We start from the raw sequence: 19,577 nt of genomic DNA, 5'->3' as shown, positions 1-19,577 counted from the left end.
CAGGTTCTTCATTCACTAGCTTTATAGCTTTCAAAATTCCCAGTGGAGCAGTTTTCCCTTCAAATATACACTGTGATTATTTTCAGGATCTGTAAATTAAATAACATTTCCAGTTTTGCTTTGTTAGAAATTAATATGGAATAAACATTTATTTATACAAATTTGATGGTGCAATAAAGAAAAATAATTGAAGGGAGAGTTTAGAGAACATTTCATTCCTTATGTCACTGACATTTGTAAAACAATATTTTGTCAGACAAGTATTGAAGTACAGTTTATGTTGGCAAATGTTGTGATTGCTTTTATATTAATTTGAAATCTGTATTACATTAAGGCCCAGGAATGAACTTACTAAAAATGGAGGCTATGTGATAAGTTCCTGAGCCATTTATGAATTGGGTTTTGAATATGCAAGTTTGTTAAACCATTGGGAATTAAAGATTCTAGCTGGACATCTCAGGTTTCTGGAACAATACGTTTTCTCAGACTTCATGGAATTGTTCTGTGTCATTTACACTTGCTCGGCTCAGCAGGCCCAGCAATGAGGTATTTTTTATTTTATATTTGTTTTTGCAGGGATCTTAGCAACATCAATTGTGAAGAGCTTGGTCCATTGCCTCCTGGATGGGAGATCCGTAATACTGCAACAGGCAGAGTTTATTTCGTTGACCATAACAACAGAACAACACAGTTTACAGATCCTCGGCTCTCTGCTAACTTGCATTTAGTTTTAAAGTAAGTTTTTGAAACAATACATGTTAAAATGCAAGCCTGAACAAGAGAAGACTGAAAATGCTTTTTGTAATGTGATGGAATATTGCTCTCTCCAGTTGTAAGTTACTTTTGTTGGACAAAATTTTGAGACTATGACAAGTTCTACTCTGATACAGAAACATTTTAAGCCCACTGTACCTAAGTAGCCCACTGCACTTAAGTAGGAACCTGTTCTGAAGCATTAAGGAAAGGGTGTGTATCAAAGGTGCTTATAGCACACTTGAAGAGACAGGATGCTTTCTAGGGGTGAGGTTTTTTATCTTTCCCCTGAGTACATCAGACGTAGCTCCAGGATGGCTGAATCCATCCCAGGGGTTTTTTATGTTTTTTTTGTTAAAAATTTTTTAAAAGCTTATTTATTTATTTTAAGAGAAAGAGAGCATGCCACGAGCAGGGAAGGGGTAGAGAGAGGGAGAGAGAGAGAATCCCAAGCAGGCTCTGCACTGTCAGTGTGGAGCCTGACATGGGGCTTGAACCCACAAACCCTCAGATCACGACCTGAGCTGAAGTCAAGAGTCAGCTGCTTAACCTGCTGAGCCACCCAGGTGCCCCCATCCCAGGTGTTTTTTTTAATCACCCTTATTGAATGTAATCGACATACAATAAACTGCGTAAAGTGTTCCATGTAAGTTTTGACATATTATACGCCTATGAAACCATCACCACAATGTAGATTGTGAACATATCTATCACCCCCCAAAATTCCCTGATGCTTAAGTCCTCCTCCTGTATGGCTGCCATAACAAAATATCACACACTGGGTGGTTTAAAACAACAGAAATGGGTTCTCCCACAGTCTGGAGGCCAGAAGTGTAGGATCAAGTTGTCCTCAGGGCTGGTCCCCTGTGGAGGCTCTGAAGAAGAATCTGTTCAGTGACTCTCTCCTAGCTTCTGGTGGTTGCTGGAAAAACTTGCCGTTCCTTGGCTTGTAGACACATCATCTCCATCTTTGTCTTCGTTTTCACGTGGCCTCTTGTGATCTGTTTCCACACACAAAACCTCTGACTCCAAATGGGTTTTTCCCTCAAACCTATCAGTTCTCCAGATCTCTGGACACCAGCTGGGTATACGATGAGTGAATTCAGTTCTGACCCTGCCTGTGGTTGGCGCCAGACCCCACAGGTTAAGGGCTCAGGCTTACAAGACCGTTACCGCTTCAGACACCAATCCCAAGTCCAAGGACTTCTCTGGTTCTTATTGACCCGCTGTAAATCGGGGAGTTCTCATGACTTCGTTCTGGGGTTCAGTAATTTGCTAGAATGGTTGGCAGAACTCCTGGAGATACTTTATGTGCCATTACCAGTTTATTATAAAGGATATAACTCGGAACCACCGAATGGAAGAGGTGCATAGGGCAAGGTGTGGTGCTGGGGGAGCCAAGAGCTTCCAGGCCTTCTCTGGGTGCTTCGTCCTCCCAGTGCCTCAGTGCATTCACCAACCTGGGAGCTGTCTTCTGCACACTGTCATTTAGGGGGTTTTATGGACATGTCCTCACCTATGTGTGATCAGTTATTAACTCAGTCTCCAGCTCTCTCCTCTCCTCAGAGGTTGGGAAGATGAGGCTGAAAATTCCAGGCTTCTAATCAAGCTTTGATTTTTCTAGTGACCAGCACCCATTCTGAAGATATCTAGGGCCCCACTATAAGAGTCACCTCATTAAAACAAAAAATGCCCCTGGGGCGCCTGGGTGGCTCAGTTAAGCATCCAACTTCAGCTCAGGTCATGATCTCGCAGTTCGTGGGTTCGAGCCTGGAGCCTGCTTCAGATTCTGTGTCTCTCTCTCTTTCTCTCTGCCCCTCCCCTGCTTGTGCTCGCTCGCTCTCTCTTGCTCGCTCTCTCTCTCAAAAATGAATAAACGTTAAAAACAAAACAAAACAACAAACCAAAATTACCCAGGAAATTGTAAGGGATTTAGGAGCTGTGTGTCAAACTGGAGGCAAAGACCAAATACTAGAACAAAGGACACTCCTGTCATCTCTGCCACACCGGAAACTGAAAGGATTTTAGGAGTTCCATGTCAGGAACCAGGAATGCCAAAGTACATTTCTTATTCCACACCTTTTTGTGTGTCTGGATCCAAATTTCCCTCTTTTTATAAGGCTACCACTTGATTGCATTTAGGGCCACCCTGATGCAGTATGACCTTCTCTTAGTACATCTGCAGAGACTCTATATCTAGATAAGGTCACATTCACAGGCATCAAGGGTTGGACTTCCACACATCTTTTTGGACACAGTTCAGTCCACAACACACCCCATCTTCACCTAATCTCTGGTCTGCTTCCTGTCACTATATATTAGTATGCATTTTCTAGAGTGTTAGATAAATGGATTCCTGCAGTATGTAGTCTGTTTTGTTTCTTTTACCCAGCATAAGTATTTGAGATTCATCTCTGATGTGCGTATAATTTATTTTCATTGCTAGATGGTATTCCATTATATGGATATACCACAATTTATCTCTTTCCTATTGATATTTGGATTATTCCCTCTTTTTGGTTATGACAAAACTATTACGGACATTTATGTGTAAGTCTTTGTATGGACATATGCTCTTCTCTAAGATAAATGAGCGCCTAGGAGTAGAACGGCTACATCGTATGATTTATGTTTAACTTAAAAGAAATGGCAGGTTGTTTTTCAGAGCTATTATACCATTTGCCATTCCCTCCTGCAGCGGGTGAGACTTGTAGTTGCTCTGTGTCCTTGCTAACATTTGGTGTGGTTCACCTTACCACTTGTAGATGTGTGGTGGCGCCCCCTCGTGGTTGTAATTTGCATTTCTCTACTAACTAATGTGCATCTTCTCGTGCTTATTTGCCGTCTTTGTATCTTATTTGGTGAAATAGTTTGCCTCCTCTTTAAAAAAATTGAGTAGTTCATTAATTTTTTGAGTGTTTAGTGTTCTTTAGATATTTTAGAGTGCCAGAATACCAGATAAGTGCTTTGGAAAGATTTTCTTCTAGTCCATGACTTGTCTTTTCATTATCTGAACAGTATCTTTTGAAATTAAAAAAAAATTTTTTTTAATGGTTATTTTTGAGAGAGGGAGAGCAAGAATGTGATTTGGGGAGGGGCAGAGAGAGGGGATAGAGGATCCGAAGCGGTCTCTGTACTGACAGCAGAGAGCCCATTGCGGGGCTCAAACCCATGAGGTCATGACCTGAGCCAAAGTCATCCGACTTAACTGAGTAGGCACCCTTCTTTTGAAATTTTGATGAAGTTCAGTTTATCCATTTGTTCTTTTATGGATTGTACTTTTGTTGTCATATCTAAGAAATCTTACCCTAACATAGGTCATGAAAATTTTCTTCTGTGTTTCAAAAATTATATGGCTTTCAGTTTTACATGGAGGTCTGATTGATTTTGAATTTAATTTTTGTATGTGGTATGAGGTATACCCAAGTTTGTGGGGTTTTTTGTTTTGTTTTTGGCACAGGATTAGTACAGTTGTTTAGGGAGTATCTTTAATACTCTGTTTTGCTTTTGTTTATATGTGTGTGTAAAAAACACCTTTCATGTTTATGAGAGTAGTAAATAGTGATTTGTGATTTTCATCAAAGCTGCATTTTCTTTGGGTAGATACATGTTTTAGGAATACAGTTTGGCCTGGTACATAAGAACCACTGGTTGTAAAAAAAAAAAAATCATTTTGGGTGATTTATTAGAAACCTTAAAGTTAATTTTGTTTGTTTTATTATGGCTACCATTGCCCTTTACCTTTAAGTTAGGAGATGATGCTCCTATCTGTTGTGTGTAAAGTTAAACTCCAAGATGATTCAGTGCCTGCATGGATATCCATAGTGAATTATCAGACTTTTTATTTCCTGACAGCTTATTGGAATTAAGTAGTTCATTATATCATAAGGTTCTTTAGAAAAAAGTTCTTAGGTGTAACTTACAATACTTTTGCTGGGAGAATAAAAATATCTCTAGGTAATGTGTGCCTTTTTTGAAAGTATTCTATTTCTGCTGTACTTGGGAGATTATTTTCTTGTATTTGTAGTAAACCATGTATGTGCACACTTAGAAGTCACTTTAGTACAACAATGTGAATGTACTTAATGCCACTGACTATATTAAAAAGAGGTTAATACAGTAAATTTTATGTGTTGCATATTTTACCACAATAGAAAGAAAGAGTAGTCACTTTGTAAAGCATTTAGACTTGCTTGTAATGTGCTCATTTCTCTGTGCCAGTAACTTACATGTGACTTTCCACATTCTTGTGGTCTAGACTTAGCACGTATAGGAAAGGGGACTCCTGCCAAACTGCCAGCTCCAACTGTTTGTCTCTCCCAGAGAGACAGACTCGAGATAACAGGCACAGTGTTTGGCATATGCCTGAATTTTAAAATGGCTGATGGTAAAGTATGCAGAAAAAAATGGAGATGGCATTTGAGAAATTTGTTCTTAGCAGCTGTACAAAGCTGGATGGGTAAAACTCCATTATCCAATGCCATAAGTGTGTGTGGATTCTGAGACGTAAACTTCGGAGCTCGTGTATTGTCATCACAAATGTCAAGCAAAGAATATCGTAAGGACTGAAAATCGTACAGGCAGACTTGCTTTATAGGATGATGTTCTTTTAAATGTATAACCGCAATCTCTTTCATTTCAAATAGTCACATTTCTATTTCCTTTTAGTCGGCAGAACCAGTTGAAAGACCAACAGCAACAGCAGGTGGTATCGTTATGTCCCGATGATGCAGAGTGTCTGACAGTCCCACGGTACAAGCGAGACCTGGTTCAGAAGTTAAAAATTTTGCGGCAAGAACTTTCCCAACAACAGCCTCAGGCTGGTCATTGCCGCATTGAGGTTTCCAGGGAAGAGATTTTTGAGGTAAGTGGACAAGTCTTATTGTAAAACAGAGAAAAATTACAGTGTTTCACTCTGTTTTCTAAGAGTGCTTTCTGGAACTCCTCTATCTCTCAAGAATGGGAGAGTTTTGACTAATTTCTGTTTTAATTGTAGGGAATAAAGACAATAATATCAGAGATTTAGTATATAAGATAAACATTTAAATGGGATGAAGAGGGTGAAATATTCCAGTTGGTTCAGCTTAGTCTCTGCGTTGCCAATACTTGTTAATAAATTTTAATATATGTATTTTTAAAGTAAGCTCTACACCCAGTATGGGGCAAACTCACAACCCCGAGATCAAGAGTCGCATGCTCATACCAACTGAGCCAGCCAGGTGGCCTTGCCCTGTTGATGGCCTTTAAAAGACCGCAACTGGTATCCATCCCTTACCTTCTAATTCTTCCAAAAGATGAGGGACTCTTAAGTCAAAAAAATCAATTTAATTATTTTTGGACTACTTCCTTCATTTATTGAAAATCTTTCTTTCTAGTATATTCTTTTATCTTTGGACTTGATAGCCCTAGAGGTCCAGGGCAGGGGTTTCCCACTCAGGATTTGGGAGCAAAAGATGTTTGGAGATTTGATAACCCTCTTCCTAAAAGATGAACTTTTTTCTTTTTCCTTTTTTTTTTTTTTTTAAATTTTTCTTTTTGACATTTTCATTTTATTTGAGAGGGACTGAGCATGTGTGGGGGAGGGGCAGAGAGAGAAGGAGACACAGAATCTGAAGCAGGTTCCAGGCTCTGAGCTGTTAGCACAGAGCCCGACGACGTTTGAACTCACAAACAGTGAGGTCGGTGACCTGAGCTGAAGTTGGACACTTAAATGACTGAGCCACCCAGGTGCCCCTGAACTTTTTTCTATTGGAACAGTTCTGACCTTGTTTGCAAGTCAGTCATTTGTATTTTAAAATAATATGAAGATGCTGGCTTAATGAAGGTCACATAAATGACTCGTTTTGTTCTTTTGAGCTTTCTTTTTCTCATCTTTCTGTTGGTACCTATGACCTAAAATTAGGTCAACCAATTTTTAAAAATTTGGTACTTTTATGAAAATTTTTTTTTAATGTTTATTTTTGAGAGAGAGAGAGAGAGAGAGAGACAGCATGAGTGGGGGAGGGACAGAGAGAGGGAAACACAGAATCCGAAGCAGGCTCCAGGTTGTCAGCACAGAGCCTGATGTGGGGCTCAGATTCACGAGACACGAGATCATGATCTGAGCTGAAGTTGGACACGCAACCAACTGAGCCCCCCAGGCGCCCCAATCAAATTCTGTTTTTAATGTGAGTGTAATAAACCACACTCAGATATCACCTCACGCCAGTCAGAGTGGCAAAAATGAACAAATCAGGAGACTATAGATGCTGGCGAGGATATGGAGAAACGGGAACCCTCCTGCACTGTTGGTGGGAATGCAAATTGGTGCAGCTGCTCTGGAAAACAGTGTGGAGGTTCCTCAAAAAATTAAAAATAGACCTACCCTGTGACCCAGCAGTAGCACTGCTAGGAATTTACCCAAGGGATACGGGAGTACTGATGCATAGGGGCACTTGTACCCCAATGTTTATAGCAGCGCTCTCAACAATAGCCAAATTATGGAAAGAGCCTAAATGTCCATCAACTGATGAATGGATAAAGAAATTGCGGTTTATATACACAATGGAGTACTACGTGGCAATGAGAAAGAATGAAATATGGCCTTTTGTAGCAACGTGGATGGAACTGGAGAGTGTGATGCTAAGTGAAATAAGTCATACAGAGAAAGATACCATATGGTTTCACTCTTATGTGGATCCTGAAAAACTTAACAGAAACCCAGGGGGGAGGGGAAGGGAAAAAAAAAAAAAGGTTAGAGTGGGAGAGAGCCAAAGCATAAGAGACTCTTAAAAACTGAGAACAAACTGAGGGTTGATGGGGGGTGGGAGGGAGGAGAGGGTGAGTGATGACTGTTGAAGAGGGCATCTTTTGGGATGAGCACTGGGTTGTATGGAAACCAATTTGACAATAAATTTCATATATTGAAAAAAAATAAACTGATTGTCAGAATGAAATGCAAAAAAAAAAAAAAAGAATGTAAATGTAGTGATTGCTGTGGTTCATAGAACTTAAGTGTGGAGTTTTGCCCTTAGGCTTTTAATATATTTGTCAAATGAATTAATTTCAGTAGTAGTAAGCTATATCCATCTTGTTTTTAGAAGTTCCATGAGATTTCAAACACTTAGAGCTTATTTATTGGATTATTGAACACATTTTATCTTATTTTAATAAATGTACATTTTGTAGGTAGAATGCGAGGGAGAGTTTAACAAGTTAAAAGCACCTAGTAACAATAGTTTATTAAAATTTTTTCAGGAATCATATCGGCAGGTCATGAAAATGAGACCAAAAGATCTGTGGAAGCGATTAATGATAAAATTTCGTGGAGAAGAAGGCCTTGACTATGGAGGGGTTGCCAGGTAAAGACTTGCTCCTGAGCACATGACATATAGTTACATTTATAAGTTTAAGATGCTTGCTCTGGTGAACCTTCTCACTGATAATTTATTTTCTGGTGTAACATTCCCAAATGTTTGCAATACAGACGGTATCCTAATAGATGTATTCACGCTGAGGTTGGGATAGTAGAGCCGTCACAAGGGTAATTGAGAACTCCCTAATGGCTCGTACAGCCCAGTGAGACTTTCTCTGAAAACTGGCTGCAGCCGTACATGGGCCATGTTAGGACCTGCGGGCTCTGTATTTTCTCTCTCTCCTTCAGTACATGTTATTCCCTCTGCTTTCCATTGTTAGGAGCCGTGTTGAGATTTTAATGACATATATTCTGAACTGAATGCTGTTTTCCTTGGCTTCCATTGCCATGCTTTTTGACCTTGTTAAAGTAATGTTTGCATGTGCATGTAAGTACATGTAAAAATGTGTGAACATACGTGTATATCGTAAATGGTCTTTAAAATGTTTCCATACAGGGGCGCCTGGGTGACTCAATCAGTTGAGCATCCGACTTTGGCTCAGGTCATGATCGATCTCACGGTCCGTGAGTTCAAGCCCCACGTTGGGCTCTGTGCTGACAGCTCTGAGCCTGGAGCCTCCTTCGGATTCTGTGTCTCCCTCTCTCTCTGTCCCTCCACTGCTCGCACTCTTGTCTCTCTCTCTCTCTCTCTCTCAAAAATAAACAAACATTAAAAAAATTTTTTTTAAATGTTTCCATACAGAAGCTAATATTTATGATACATTCATACATATATATTTTTTACAGGTGTGAAAATTCACTTTATGTAAATGTGGCAGAAACATCATAACTTCTGTACTGAAACATCCTAGGGACCATCATGATAATTTGCTTCCCCCAATCTAAATGTAGCCTAAATTTAAATTTGCGTTTCCACCAAGTCCCATAATTGTTACTTAGCATTACTTGTTTTTACCTGTGTTTTTGTTCTGTGGCCTTTTTACCTATAAATGGGATAGTTTGTTTAGTTTAGATTTGTAGAGTTGATCACGTGTACATCATACTTAGGACTTGCTAGTTTCTGTGGAATTCTTAGGAGTTACTCATCACTAGATTTGAATGCTTGTCGAGACAGCTTGTTAATTATCTGTTGATAGACTCTAAATGCTGTAATTCTGTGTAAAGTCAAATAAGTAGTTTTTTTTTTTGTTGTTCATTTCTTAACCTCACTACTGTCAGGGTTTGGGCAGACTGCATGGGATGTGACAGTGAACTGCTTCATTCTGATCTTTATTGCATAGTAGAACCCCAGAGTAGCTGGAATCTGCTTATATGTGTGTTCTAAATACTTGGTAAAACAAAAATTTGGGTTAATCCATAAAAAAACATAGAAGACATTTCAGGTAAGTGTTAGGTGTGGGGGTAAGCTTGCTTATATGGAGACCACTTTTTTTTTTTTATCTTTAGAATTTTTCGAGTATTACATAAATGGTGGTGATTTGATTTAGACTCCATCACTTACAGAACTTTGAGACATTTTTCTTTACTTGCAAATCGTGTTTCACCACATTTCCTAAAAACATATTACTCAGTCTGTTTAATCCATGATATTGGAACATATTTAAATACCTCTCCTAGTGGAAGAATGACAGGAATTGAGACTAGAACTACATCTTTTCAGGTCCTAGACTAGTGATTTTATTTCTCCAAGATGAATAACAAGTTATCTTTCATACTTTGAAAAAATAAAGAATTTAATAAGTTTAAGGTGATAGTACTATTACATGCCTTTTAAAACACCAATGTACACTTGAAACAAATGAGTAGTGTGGAGCCCACCCCCCCAGATGCAGGCTTGCCTTGTGTTCCTACCTGTACCAAATGCCTTGCAGTCTCTGACCACTTATACTTTTAAAGTTCACACAAAAAAGATGATGAAATGGGATCATTTCCTTACTAAACAATACCAACAACAAAACACACCCTTGTCCAAAAGAGAGTAAATTAACGCTTTGTTATGTATCAGTATAAACCAGTATAAATCTGCCATGATAGGAATGGACCAGAATAGTATAGATCACATGGATGTTTTGAAACAAAACCATATTCTTCTCTTCGTTTTGTATTTATCCTGGATTAGAAATGTATTTAGTAATTAAAAGTTAACAGACCACTAGGCTGCAGCATCTAATGAGTAATTGGCACTTCTGAATAATACTTACCCTCTCTGATACTGAAGTGTCATAAAATTGCCCAAAATTGAGTGAGAAGTGATTTCAGTTTAACAAAACAAGAGTCTTCATTTGCTTTTTGGGGCATGATAGATTTTTCCAGTGTCATTTTATATAACTAGTTAGTGTTTTATGTGCTTTTATTTAAAAATTTCCTTGCTAAAATGATGAATTAATAGCATATCTTAATAAAAACATTCATTAACAAAAAGTTTCCTGTGTTCCATCTTGCTTTCTAGGGAGTGGTTATATCTGTTGTCACATGAAATGTTGAATCCTTACTATGGCCTCTTCCAGTATTCAAGAGATGATATCTATACATTGCAGATCAATCCTGATTCTGCAGTCAATCCGGTAAGATTGGTGGTTATGACGATGTGAATTAACCTCTGACCTGCAGTGCTTTTGATGTTGAAATGTCAGTGTGGTTTATGATGAAGGGTCACTGTCCTTGTCCTAGTCACAAGCTTGGACTTAGCAAGTTCTGTTGTAGAAGATTTTCTCAAGTAAATGATTACGGGCGTGTGCAGTAATTTGTGCTTTGGGATGTTTGCTGCATCGTTGTTTATAGTAGTGCTAACTGGAAGCAGCGTCATTGTCCGTAAGAGAGGGGTTGGGTAAATGATCACATGACGCAGAATTACGGTAATGGTTGAAGAGGAAAGGTTCTGGAGTTAGAAAGATGTGATATCATATCCTGGTCCTATACTAGCTTTGTGATTAAGGCTCCATTTTATCATTGCTAATAATAATAATCTTAGCTTGAAGTTCAGAGAAGCGTTGTGACAATTAAACGGGACCCTGCACATTAGGTATTGAGCATAGCGCTGTACATTGTTAACCCTGTTACATACTGTTGACCACTCAACAATAGTTCGTAGCTCTTATTAGTTTGTTATCTTTCCATAGAATGGCATATTATATAGCCACTAAAATGACACTATGGGACAATAGTTAATGACCTATAAAGACGGTATTCATGATATATTAAGTGAAAAGAAGGTTACAGAACAGTATGATACAATTTTGGTAGATATGTGGGTGTATGAACGTTGAAAAGCTCTGTAGTATCATACTGATGGAGGTTATTTCTGGGTATGAGATTATGGGTGATTTTTTGTTTTTGCTTGTCAGTATTTTCTAAATGTTTTCTTTTAAAGAGAAACAAAAGCTATTTTTAAGCTAAAAGGGAGGTTTAAAGAGGAGCTTAAGGGGCACCTGGGTGACTCCTGATTTCAGCTCAGGTCATGATCTCACAGTCGTGACATTGAGCCCCGTGTCAGGCTCCACGGTGGGCGTGGAGGCTGCTTAAGATTCTCTACTTCCCTCTCCCTCTGCCCCTCTCCTGCTTGCGCTTGCTTCCTCACTTGCTCTCAAAAAAAATTTTTTTTAAAGAGCTTAAAGATTACTAGCTGGAGAAGTAAAAAGAGTTGAAAATGCAAATATCCAACTAACAGTTTATCATGATAGACAAATACATCCAAACATGCTAGATTCATTGCAGGGAACCCCTTATAAAGTTGGGAAGATTTCAGGTGAAGGTTGTGCCTGGGGAGCCCATTACGCCGGTGTAATTAGAGCTTGTGTTTGTGAGGTGTTTACCATGTGTTAGGGCAGAGCCAGGATTGTAAAGGGCTCAGCAGGTAAGATAGGAGAGGAAGACGACGCATCTGTTGAGTGGTTTCATGAAGCGACAGTGGGAGTGTAGTTTGGACTTCATTTCTAAAGATAATTTTTACAAAGTGACTGTACTCTCTGGGAGAAGCATCGTCCCTGGTGTAATAGTTTAGCAACGGAGAGGATCTTGAACGTGTGCTATAGAAACTCTCCCTGATGATTATTAACCTTTGCTATGATAGCCTACTCCATATAAATAAGTTATAGAATGTATAAACTGTTACTTATAAAAAAGATGAATGTTGCGTATTTAATTTTTATTAAAAATTCCCTGTGTAGTGTCTAGCTTGAATATTTATATGTAAACTTCTCTCAATTTCAGGAACATTTATCCTATTTCCACTTTGTTGGACGAATAATGGGAATGGCCGTGTTTCATGGACATTACATTGATGGTGGCTTCACGTTGCCTTTTTATAAACAGTTGCTCGGGAAGTCCATTACTTTGGACGACATGGAGTTAGTTGATCCAGACCTTCACAACAGTTTGGTGTGGATTCTGTATGTATTGGGTCTTGTGTCCGCTCCTTACGGATAGAATGTGAGCCTTACAGATAACTGTTTCAAAATGCATGTACTGTTTTTTAAAAAATTTTTTAACGTTTATTTTTGAGAGAGATCGAGTGCAAGTGGGGGAGGGGCAGAGAGCGAGGGAGACACAGAATCCGAAACAGGCTCCAGCCTCTGAGCTGTCAGCACAGAGCCAGACGTGGGGCTCGAACCCACAAGCTGTGAGATCATGACCTGAGCCGAAGTCAGGCGCTTAACCGACTGAGCCACCCAGGCGCCCCATCAAAATGGATGTACTTAAAAAAAATTTTTTTTAAATGATGCTCAGAAAATATTGAGAGAGATTATCTGAGTCTTAGGACCACGTAAGACTGTCCCTCTTTCTGTTGCTTTCCTGTGTGTTTCAAATCCCTAAAAGTTAATGTTACCACTTTAAAAAGGGAAGAAAAAAAAAAAAAGCAGTATATTCTGTTTTAAAAATTACCACATGTAATGATTTTCTTGACATGGTACAAGTTCTGTTCCAGTCCCGCACGTGTGAGAAGAGTAAATTCCTGCTGAAGTAGTGATTGTTGAAGCCATACTTTAAAAAAGCGATCTGTAAGAATGAGTTCTGTTTTGTCAGAATATTTATTTACGAATACACATGGGCCATACTTACTTTTACCAAATACATGAGTAGCTTTCTCTTGGGACACTCAGGCATTTGGTTGCTCGGGAATACCCGGATTCAAATAAGGCTTCTTACCTAAAAGCTAAACATAACCTAAGTTTTCCCTGTTTGTAAAGTCCAGCTTTGGGCAGGGCTCTTTGTCCTTACTCAGGAAGTAAAACATTTCCTGTGTGGATGAAGGTTAAAGCTCTTTGACTTTTGTGCGCAAGAACTGGGAGGTATGGTAGCATAAGTACTAGCAAAAGGAATCTGATCTTGTACTTGTTATGTTCTAAAACAGTCTCATTTTATCTGTCTCCCCAGTTAAGAGATCGGAAGGATCTGTATTTTAGATTTTCCAGTTAAATATCTTCTTCTCTTTTTCCTTTCTAGTGAGAATGATATTACAGGTGTTTTGGACCATACCTTCTGTGTCGAACATAATGCATATGGTGAAATTATTCAGCATGAACTTAAACCAAATGGCAAGAGTATCCCTGTTACTGAAGAAAATAAAAAAGAATATGTCAGGTAAACACTTTTATATTTTCAAACCTAAGAATTGTTTTAATGCTCTTGAACGGCTGTACGGAGAAACACTGAAGTATTTAGGTAGCGTTACTTACTGCTACAAAATAGGCCTCTGCAGAATTTAGTGTCTTCAAAACAACCACCATTTATTTTTTTCTCACAATTCAGTGGGTCAGTAATAAGGATAGAGAACAACAGCGACAGCATTTTGCTCCTCCCTGGGGTGTCAGCTGGGGCTCACATCAAGATGGCCTCTTTTTTCACATATCTGATGCCTCAGCTAGGATGGCTCAAATGGCTGGGGACTGGCTGGAATGGCCACTGGCTCACCCTCTGGGGTCTACTTCTCACTGTAGGCTGGGCCTCCCTGGTTATCTCCAAGTGGTGCCCGAGAACCCCCCCCCCCATCTTTTTAAAAAAATGTTTATTTTTTTAACAGCGAGAGCGTGAGCAGGGGCGGGGCAAAGAGAGAGGGTGCCAGGCAGGCTCCATGCTCGGTGTGGCGCTCTGTGCAAGGCCCGATCTCATGACCTGAGTCGAAATCAAGAGTCAGGTGCTCAGCCAACTCAGCCACCCAGGTGGCTTCTTAATGCTCCCCATGGCTTCTCTCTTCCCAGCGAGATAACCAGACTTCTTATGGGGTGGCTGGTTTCCCGGAGCACAAGAGCAGAAGTTGTCAGATCTCTTTAAGGCCTAAGCCTGGAACTGGCCAGATCACCTCTGCTGTGTTCTTTCTGTTAAAGCGAGTCACAGGCCAGTGCAGGCTCGTGTGGAAGAGGGGCGGTGTAGAGGCAGGAACACCAAGAGAGGTGGTGCATGCAGCTAGTTGTCACGCAGCTGCCGCAGCCGGCTGACAGTACTTCTGGGCTGTGACACCAGCCCTCGTCCTGTTTAGAAGTAAGCACATTGTGAGTTTAAGGGATAAGTATGAGAAAATACTCTGCAAATTTTACATAATCACCGGAGGATTTAGGAATTTAGAAGTTGGGTTAGATCATTTGGCCTGTGGTAACTAAAGTTCTTCTAAACATAAAACCGTGGTAATCAAATATGGGAGTTTGAACTCTGTTTTACCACATGTACACAAGAAATGTCTCTAAGTCTCATTGGCTTAAATTTTCCTGGTTGACACATGAGGCCCAACAGTCTGTTGGAATAGCTTTTTTTTGGAAAGGAATTTGATAACAGCTACCAAAGTGAAAATGCATCCTCGTTAGTATGGTGGTGAGTAACCTTGCTTGTCAAAATGAAAATGCATCTGCCTTTCAACCAGCAGCCCTGTTTTTAGGAATCTGGTCTATGGAAACACGTTAAAGAAATAAATTTAAGGATGTTCAATTAAATATTACTTGTGAAAACAACTGAAAACTGGTGGAATGTTTTTAGGTGAGAATGATTAAATACATACATTCAACAGAATACTATATGAATATGTAGAAGAAAGAGACTGATATTTAGAAGAAGGAGACTTAGAACTGACTGGCATCCAGCTCTTGATTTCGGCTCAGGTCATGGTCTCACGGTTCAGGAGTTCAAGCAGGGCATCGGGCTCTACGCTGACAGTGCACAGCCTGCTTGGGTTTCTGTCTCCCTCGCTCTTTGCCCCTCCCCCACTTGCTCTCTAATCTTTCTCTCAAAATAAATACAAATAAATAGACTGTAGAAGATGTCAGATTTAAAAAGCAAGTTTTAGGGGCGCCTGGCTGGCTCATTGGGAAGAGAATGTGATCTTGGGGTCATGAATTCAAGCCCCACAATGGGTGTAGAGATTACTGAAACAACAACCACAACAAAACGCTTTTTTTTTTTTTTTTTTAAGCAAGTTTTGTAAGAATTCTATAGGAGGAAAAAGTCTGTGTTGTTGTTTTATAATTATTCGGAAGATGTCCAGGAAGACTGCATACCAGGTCAAATGTTTGCCTGGGGTAAGGGGGTGCAGGTGCCAGGCCTGGAAGTAGAGAGGGAGAAGAGGGTAATAGAACGGGCTTTCAGTGTTGACTCTTTGTTCACATTTAACGTTTGATTTTTCCTTACATAGAAAATAAGCATGTATTACGTTTCTAAATTGGGAAAGAAAAGAATGGATGGGAATTTCCTGAATTTCAGTAATGTGTCACTTTAGGGTCCTAGACCCCATTTGCCAAGACTCCGTCATGCTTTCAGCACGCTGTCCTATCTCTTACCAGATATAGTTTTGGGAGAAAAAAAAAGTTACAGAGAAAGACTTTTTATGGAGGTGTCATTTTGCCATCCTCTTAAACAGACAAAAAGAAGATCCGCCAAAGGGTCTCATGTGAAGTAACTTATTACTGAAAATAGAGAATCGTTTCTCCAAGCCAGGAGGAAATGTTGACATATTTGGCAGGGGAATAGTTCTGAGATTTTTGAGATGGAGAAGTTTTCCTGGGTAGACAGATTTTTTTTAAAAAAGGCAATTCAGTTATAAGTCCAAGTAAAAAATATAAGTGAAGCTATACATTAGGTATAGTTTGGTGTACTTTTAAGATTTTATTTATTGTACTTTTTATTTATGTACTTATTTAATTTAGTTACATCTTCCAGTTTTTATAAAGCTCCAGGGAACAAGGAGTGTGTAATCAGAAAGTGCACACTGTTGGCTTGACTGTTGTCATTTTGTATCGATAGGAGGAGTGTCTTTACCTCTTGTTCCCGAGCCACCACCCCCAAAATAGAAGCAAAACACCCAGCACACGCAGATGACATTTTCAAGTGAAACTAGAAAAATAATCCATTTTGGTTGCACGGGCTGTTTTTTTTTTCTGGTTGGTGGCATGCATGCTAGAATTCAGAGAGAAGTTTCGTCCAAATTTTAACTCCAGACCCATCGAATCTCTAGCCGCCTTGCCATTGACCTGCCCTCTCTGTGATCTGCAGAGTTGCTTTGTTAGCAGAAGGTTTCCACCTTTTAACTTACAGTGAACTGCCTCACAGCGTGGCCTCCAGCACGCTTGGGAATCTGAAATTCCTTTAGACTCTGGACTAAATTCTTAATGCCAGGTGCTTGCGATGTGCAAGATTGCTGATGGAGAGATTCGTAATAGTTACTCAATCTGAATATATTCGATCATGTGAAACCCCTGGCCAATGTTTACAGGCTCTACGTGAACTGGAGATTTTTACGAGGCATTGAGGCACAGTTCCTGGCTCTGCAGAAAGGATTTAATGAAGTAATTCCACAGCATCTGCTGAAGACATTCGATGAGAAGGAGTTAGAGGTCAGTGTATTAATGTCATGACATCATTTAGTGTAACAAGGAAAGGTTGGGGATTTTCTGTTAACTTAGTTTTAGAGGGAAGTCGTATTGCTGGTGCTTTTGAAGCTTCACGGTGCGCTGCTATGAGAATTGGTATTCACGGGAAAAGTCTTTACTGCTTTGGAATTGCTACAAATAAGCCATCTCTCTTACACTGTGAACATTCTTAACTTATTTGGCCATATTATCCTTTCTCGTTTTCAACTGATTTCATGTCTTAGGTGTACATTCTTCTAATGTTGTTTTCTCTTCCCTAATTAAGTGGCTGTTGATTTAATTAAATAAAACTTCATTACTTCGTCTCTACCATATTGCAGTTTATTTGAATTAGAAGCCAAGTCTCAATTGGTTTACACTAACTTTTGCAAGAAAGCATTTGATAGTCGAGACCATAGAAGCAGTAGTTAAAACGCTGAGGATAAACTGCATCTAAACATCTTTCCTCTCTTTGGAAATATTCATTACTAACAATAGCAGTAATAAACAGTTAACTGATTTGTTTTTGTTTTTGTTTTCTTTAAAGCTGGTCCTTAAAGCACCTGTAGTCTGGTTTTATAATTAAGACCTTTAACCAAATATATCTGAATTTCCACTGAACTACTTTGAGAAAACAATGAGGTTTTATTCTTCCAGGGGCATATTTTAATTAGTGGCTAGGGATAGCATAAGTATTTGGAATCTACAAATAAATGTAAAATCTGATTTTATTCATGAACTTCAGTGTGCTTTCTAAACTATAAATCTTGTAACAGACCTGTTAGCAAATCTCAAAAGATTGGTTTGATTCAGTATCATCCCCATTCCTTTCGTGATTGAGCTGTTCCTTAGGGAAATGGCCAGGAGGAAGTGGTCAGGAAGAGGAAGAAAACATAGCAGGAATGGCAGCAAAGTTGAAATACAGTCCATTTTTATCTGTTCATACAACAGATGAGGAATTTGGCCTTATAATTACCATTCCTCTGGAGAAAAGAATTTAGGAAATATTTTTTGTGATATAAATAATTCTGTAATCCTATTTGGATCACCACCTCCCTGTTGAGTGTGGCTATGATTCAGTAATCTTTCTAGAACCCTATGAAAGTTTTGGTGGAGGTTTTATTCAGTAGGCCTAAGGTTTGTTACATACTTTCTACTGCTAATGAAATTAAAAATCTTTTATTAAAGTGTGTGTATGTATGTGTATATATATGTATATATGCATGTATGTGATATGGGATTAGAACTAATTATAAAATAGAGGATGTGCAGCTTGCATTATGCTTTACATTGTACCCTATCATCTTTCACTTTTCTAAACACATGATTGAGGTGAGTTAGTCTTGGGTTCTAAGGATATGTGAGTATTGATAGTATCAGAGTGATTTCGATACAGCTCATCTGTGCTGACCCTACATCAGGATGTCAGGCAGAGCTCTCTGTCAGCACAGTCGTGTATTTCGTACTTTGAAACAACTTGAAGATGATCAGGACTGCTTATTCAACACCCATTTCTTGAGTTCCTGAGCGAGCAGTACGGTTCTTTCACAGGATGGAGCGGAGCAGAGGAAACCGCTGGCCGAGGGAGGTGAACCAAATTGTCCAAATCCCCAAGCGAATAAGTGTTAAAACCCATAGTAGTATGATGCAGGTATTAAGGAAGGCACATGCAGACCGTAGTTACTCTCTGAGTCTAGTTTCTGTCCATTAAACAGAATTTAGAATTCTGTGGAAATTCGGAGCTTTGATCTTGTCATGTTTGTGAGCGTGGTGGTTCTCAGACCCTGGGGACGGACCTGCAGTAAGTAGGGACCCAGGGAGCTTTTTAAGTCCAGATCCCTCCTGTCGCCCCGGGCTCCCAGAATCTGAACCTCTGAACGTAGGACCCGATGGTGTGTGTATGTTGAAAAGCTTTCCAGACGACTATGATGTGTACCCTTGATGATAAAGAACCGCCATATGAGAGCCAGCACTACAGATCGAAAGTTCTGTTTTGAGGAATTTTTGGCTTGACTTGGATTTCCATTGGCTCATTATTTGTGCAATATTTTAACAGCTCATTATTTGTGGACTTGGAAAGATAGATGTTAATGACTGGAAGGTAAACACCCGTTTAAAACACTGCACGCCAGACAGCAATGTCGTCAAGTGGTTCTGGAAAGCTGTGGAGTTCTTTGATGAAGAGCGAAGAGCACGGTTACTTCAGTTTGTGACAGGATCATCTAGAGTGCCTCTCCAGGGCTTCAAGGCTTTACAAGGTAGAAAAGCCAGAAGAAACACGCGATATGGTGTCCGAGGACTGGGGGAGGGCGTCGATATTTGGGTTCCATAGTTTACAAGCCATGGGCTTATAAACAGATCTCTTCATTCTGCCTTGTAGCTATAGCTCTCGTATCTTGATACCTTCTCCTTCCTTTCCTTTGTTCCCTCCCAAGAGCCTCTGCTGCCGGGGTTCTCTGTGGTTGTAGTGAGTGCCGCACGCTAGAGACCATACGTGACGATGCTTGCCTTTTCTTTTCGGGTCACCCTGCCCTTAACTCATATCGCACATTCCTGTAGGGAAAGCCCGTCCCCTTCTACCTTCACACCTCAGCCCTGCAAAACCTACACCCACTTGGGATGCCTCTTCCCTCTACTTT

General features: G+C 39.7%; 1 protein-coding gene across 2 annotated transcripts in view; it reads left to right on the top strand.

Annotated features, from left to right (window-relative positions):
- SMURF2 (SMAD specific E3 ubiquitin protein ligase 2) overlaps positions 1-19,577 on the top strand; it is a 116,628-nt gene that overhangs the window by 95,197 nt on the left and 1,854 nt on the right. The window contains exons 10-17 of one of the 2 annotated variants that reach the window (XM_042967678.1): positions 577-735; positions 5,422-5,617; positions 7,990-8,093; positions 10,557-10,671; positions 12,317-12,495; positions 13,550-13,687; positions 16,803-16,923; positions 18,995-19,196. In XM_042967678.1, coding sequence (XP_042823612.1) covers positions 577-735; positions 5,422-5,617; positions 7,990-8,093; positions 10,557-10,671; positions 12,317-12,495; positions 13,550-13,687; positions 16,803-16,923; positions 18,995-19,196 — 1,214 coding nt within the window. The remainder of the gene's footprint in view (positions 1-576; positions 736-5,421; positions 5,618-7,989; positions 8,094-10,556; positions 10,672-12,316; positions 12,496-13,549; positions 13,688-16,802; positions 16,924-18,994; positions 19,197-19,577) is intronic. The other variant, XM_042967679.1, reaches the window with a different exon arrangement.

This window comes from Panthera tigris, chromosome E1 (genome assembly GCF_018350195.1).
Source record: "Panthera tigris isolate Pti1 chromosome E1, P.tigris_Pti1_mat1.1, whole genome shotgun sequence".
In the NCBI taxonomy this organism is placed as follows: Eukaryota; Metazoa; Chordata; class Mammalia; order Carnivora; family Felidae; genus Panthera; species Panthera tigris.
The sequence above is the reverse complement of the archived record's forward strand: the minus strand, read 5'-3'. Positions and strand labels throughout refer to the sequence as shown.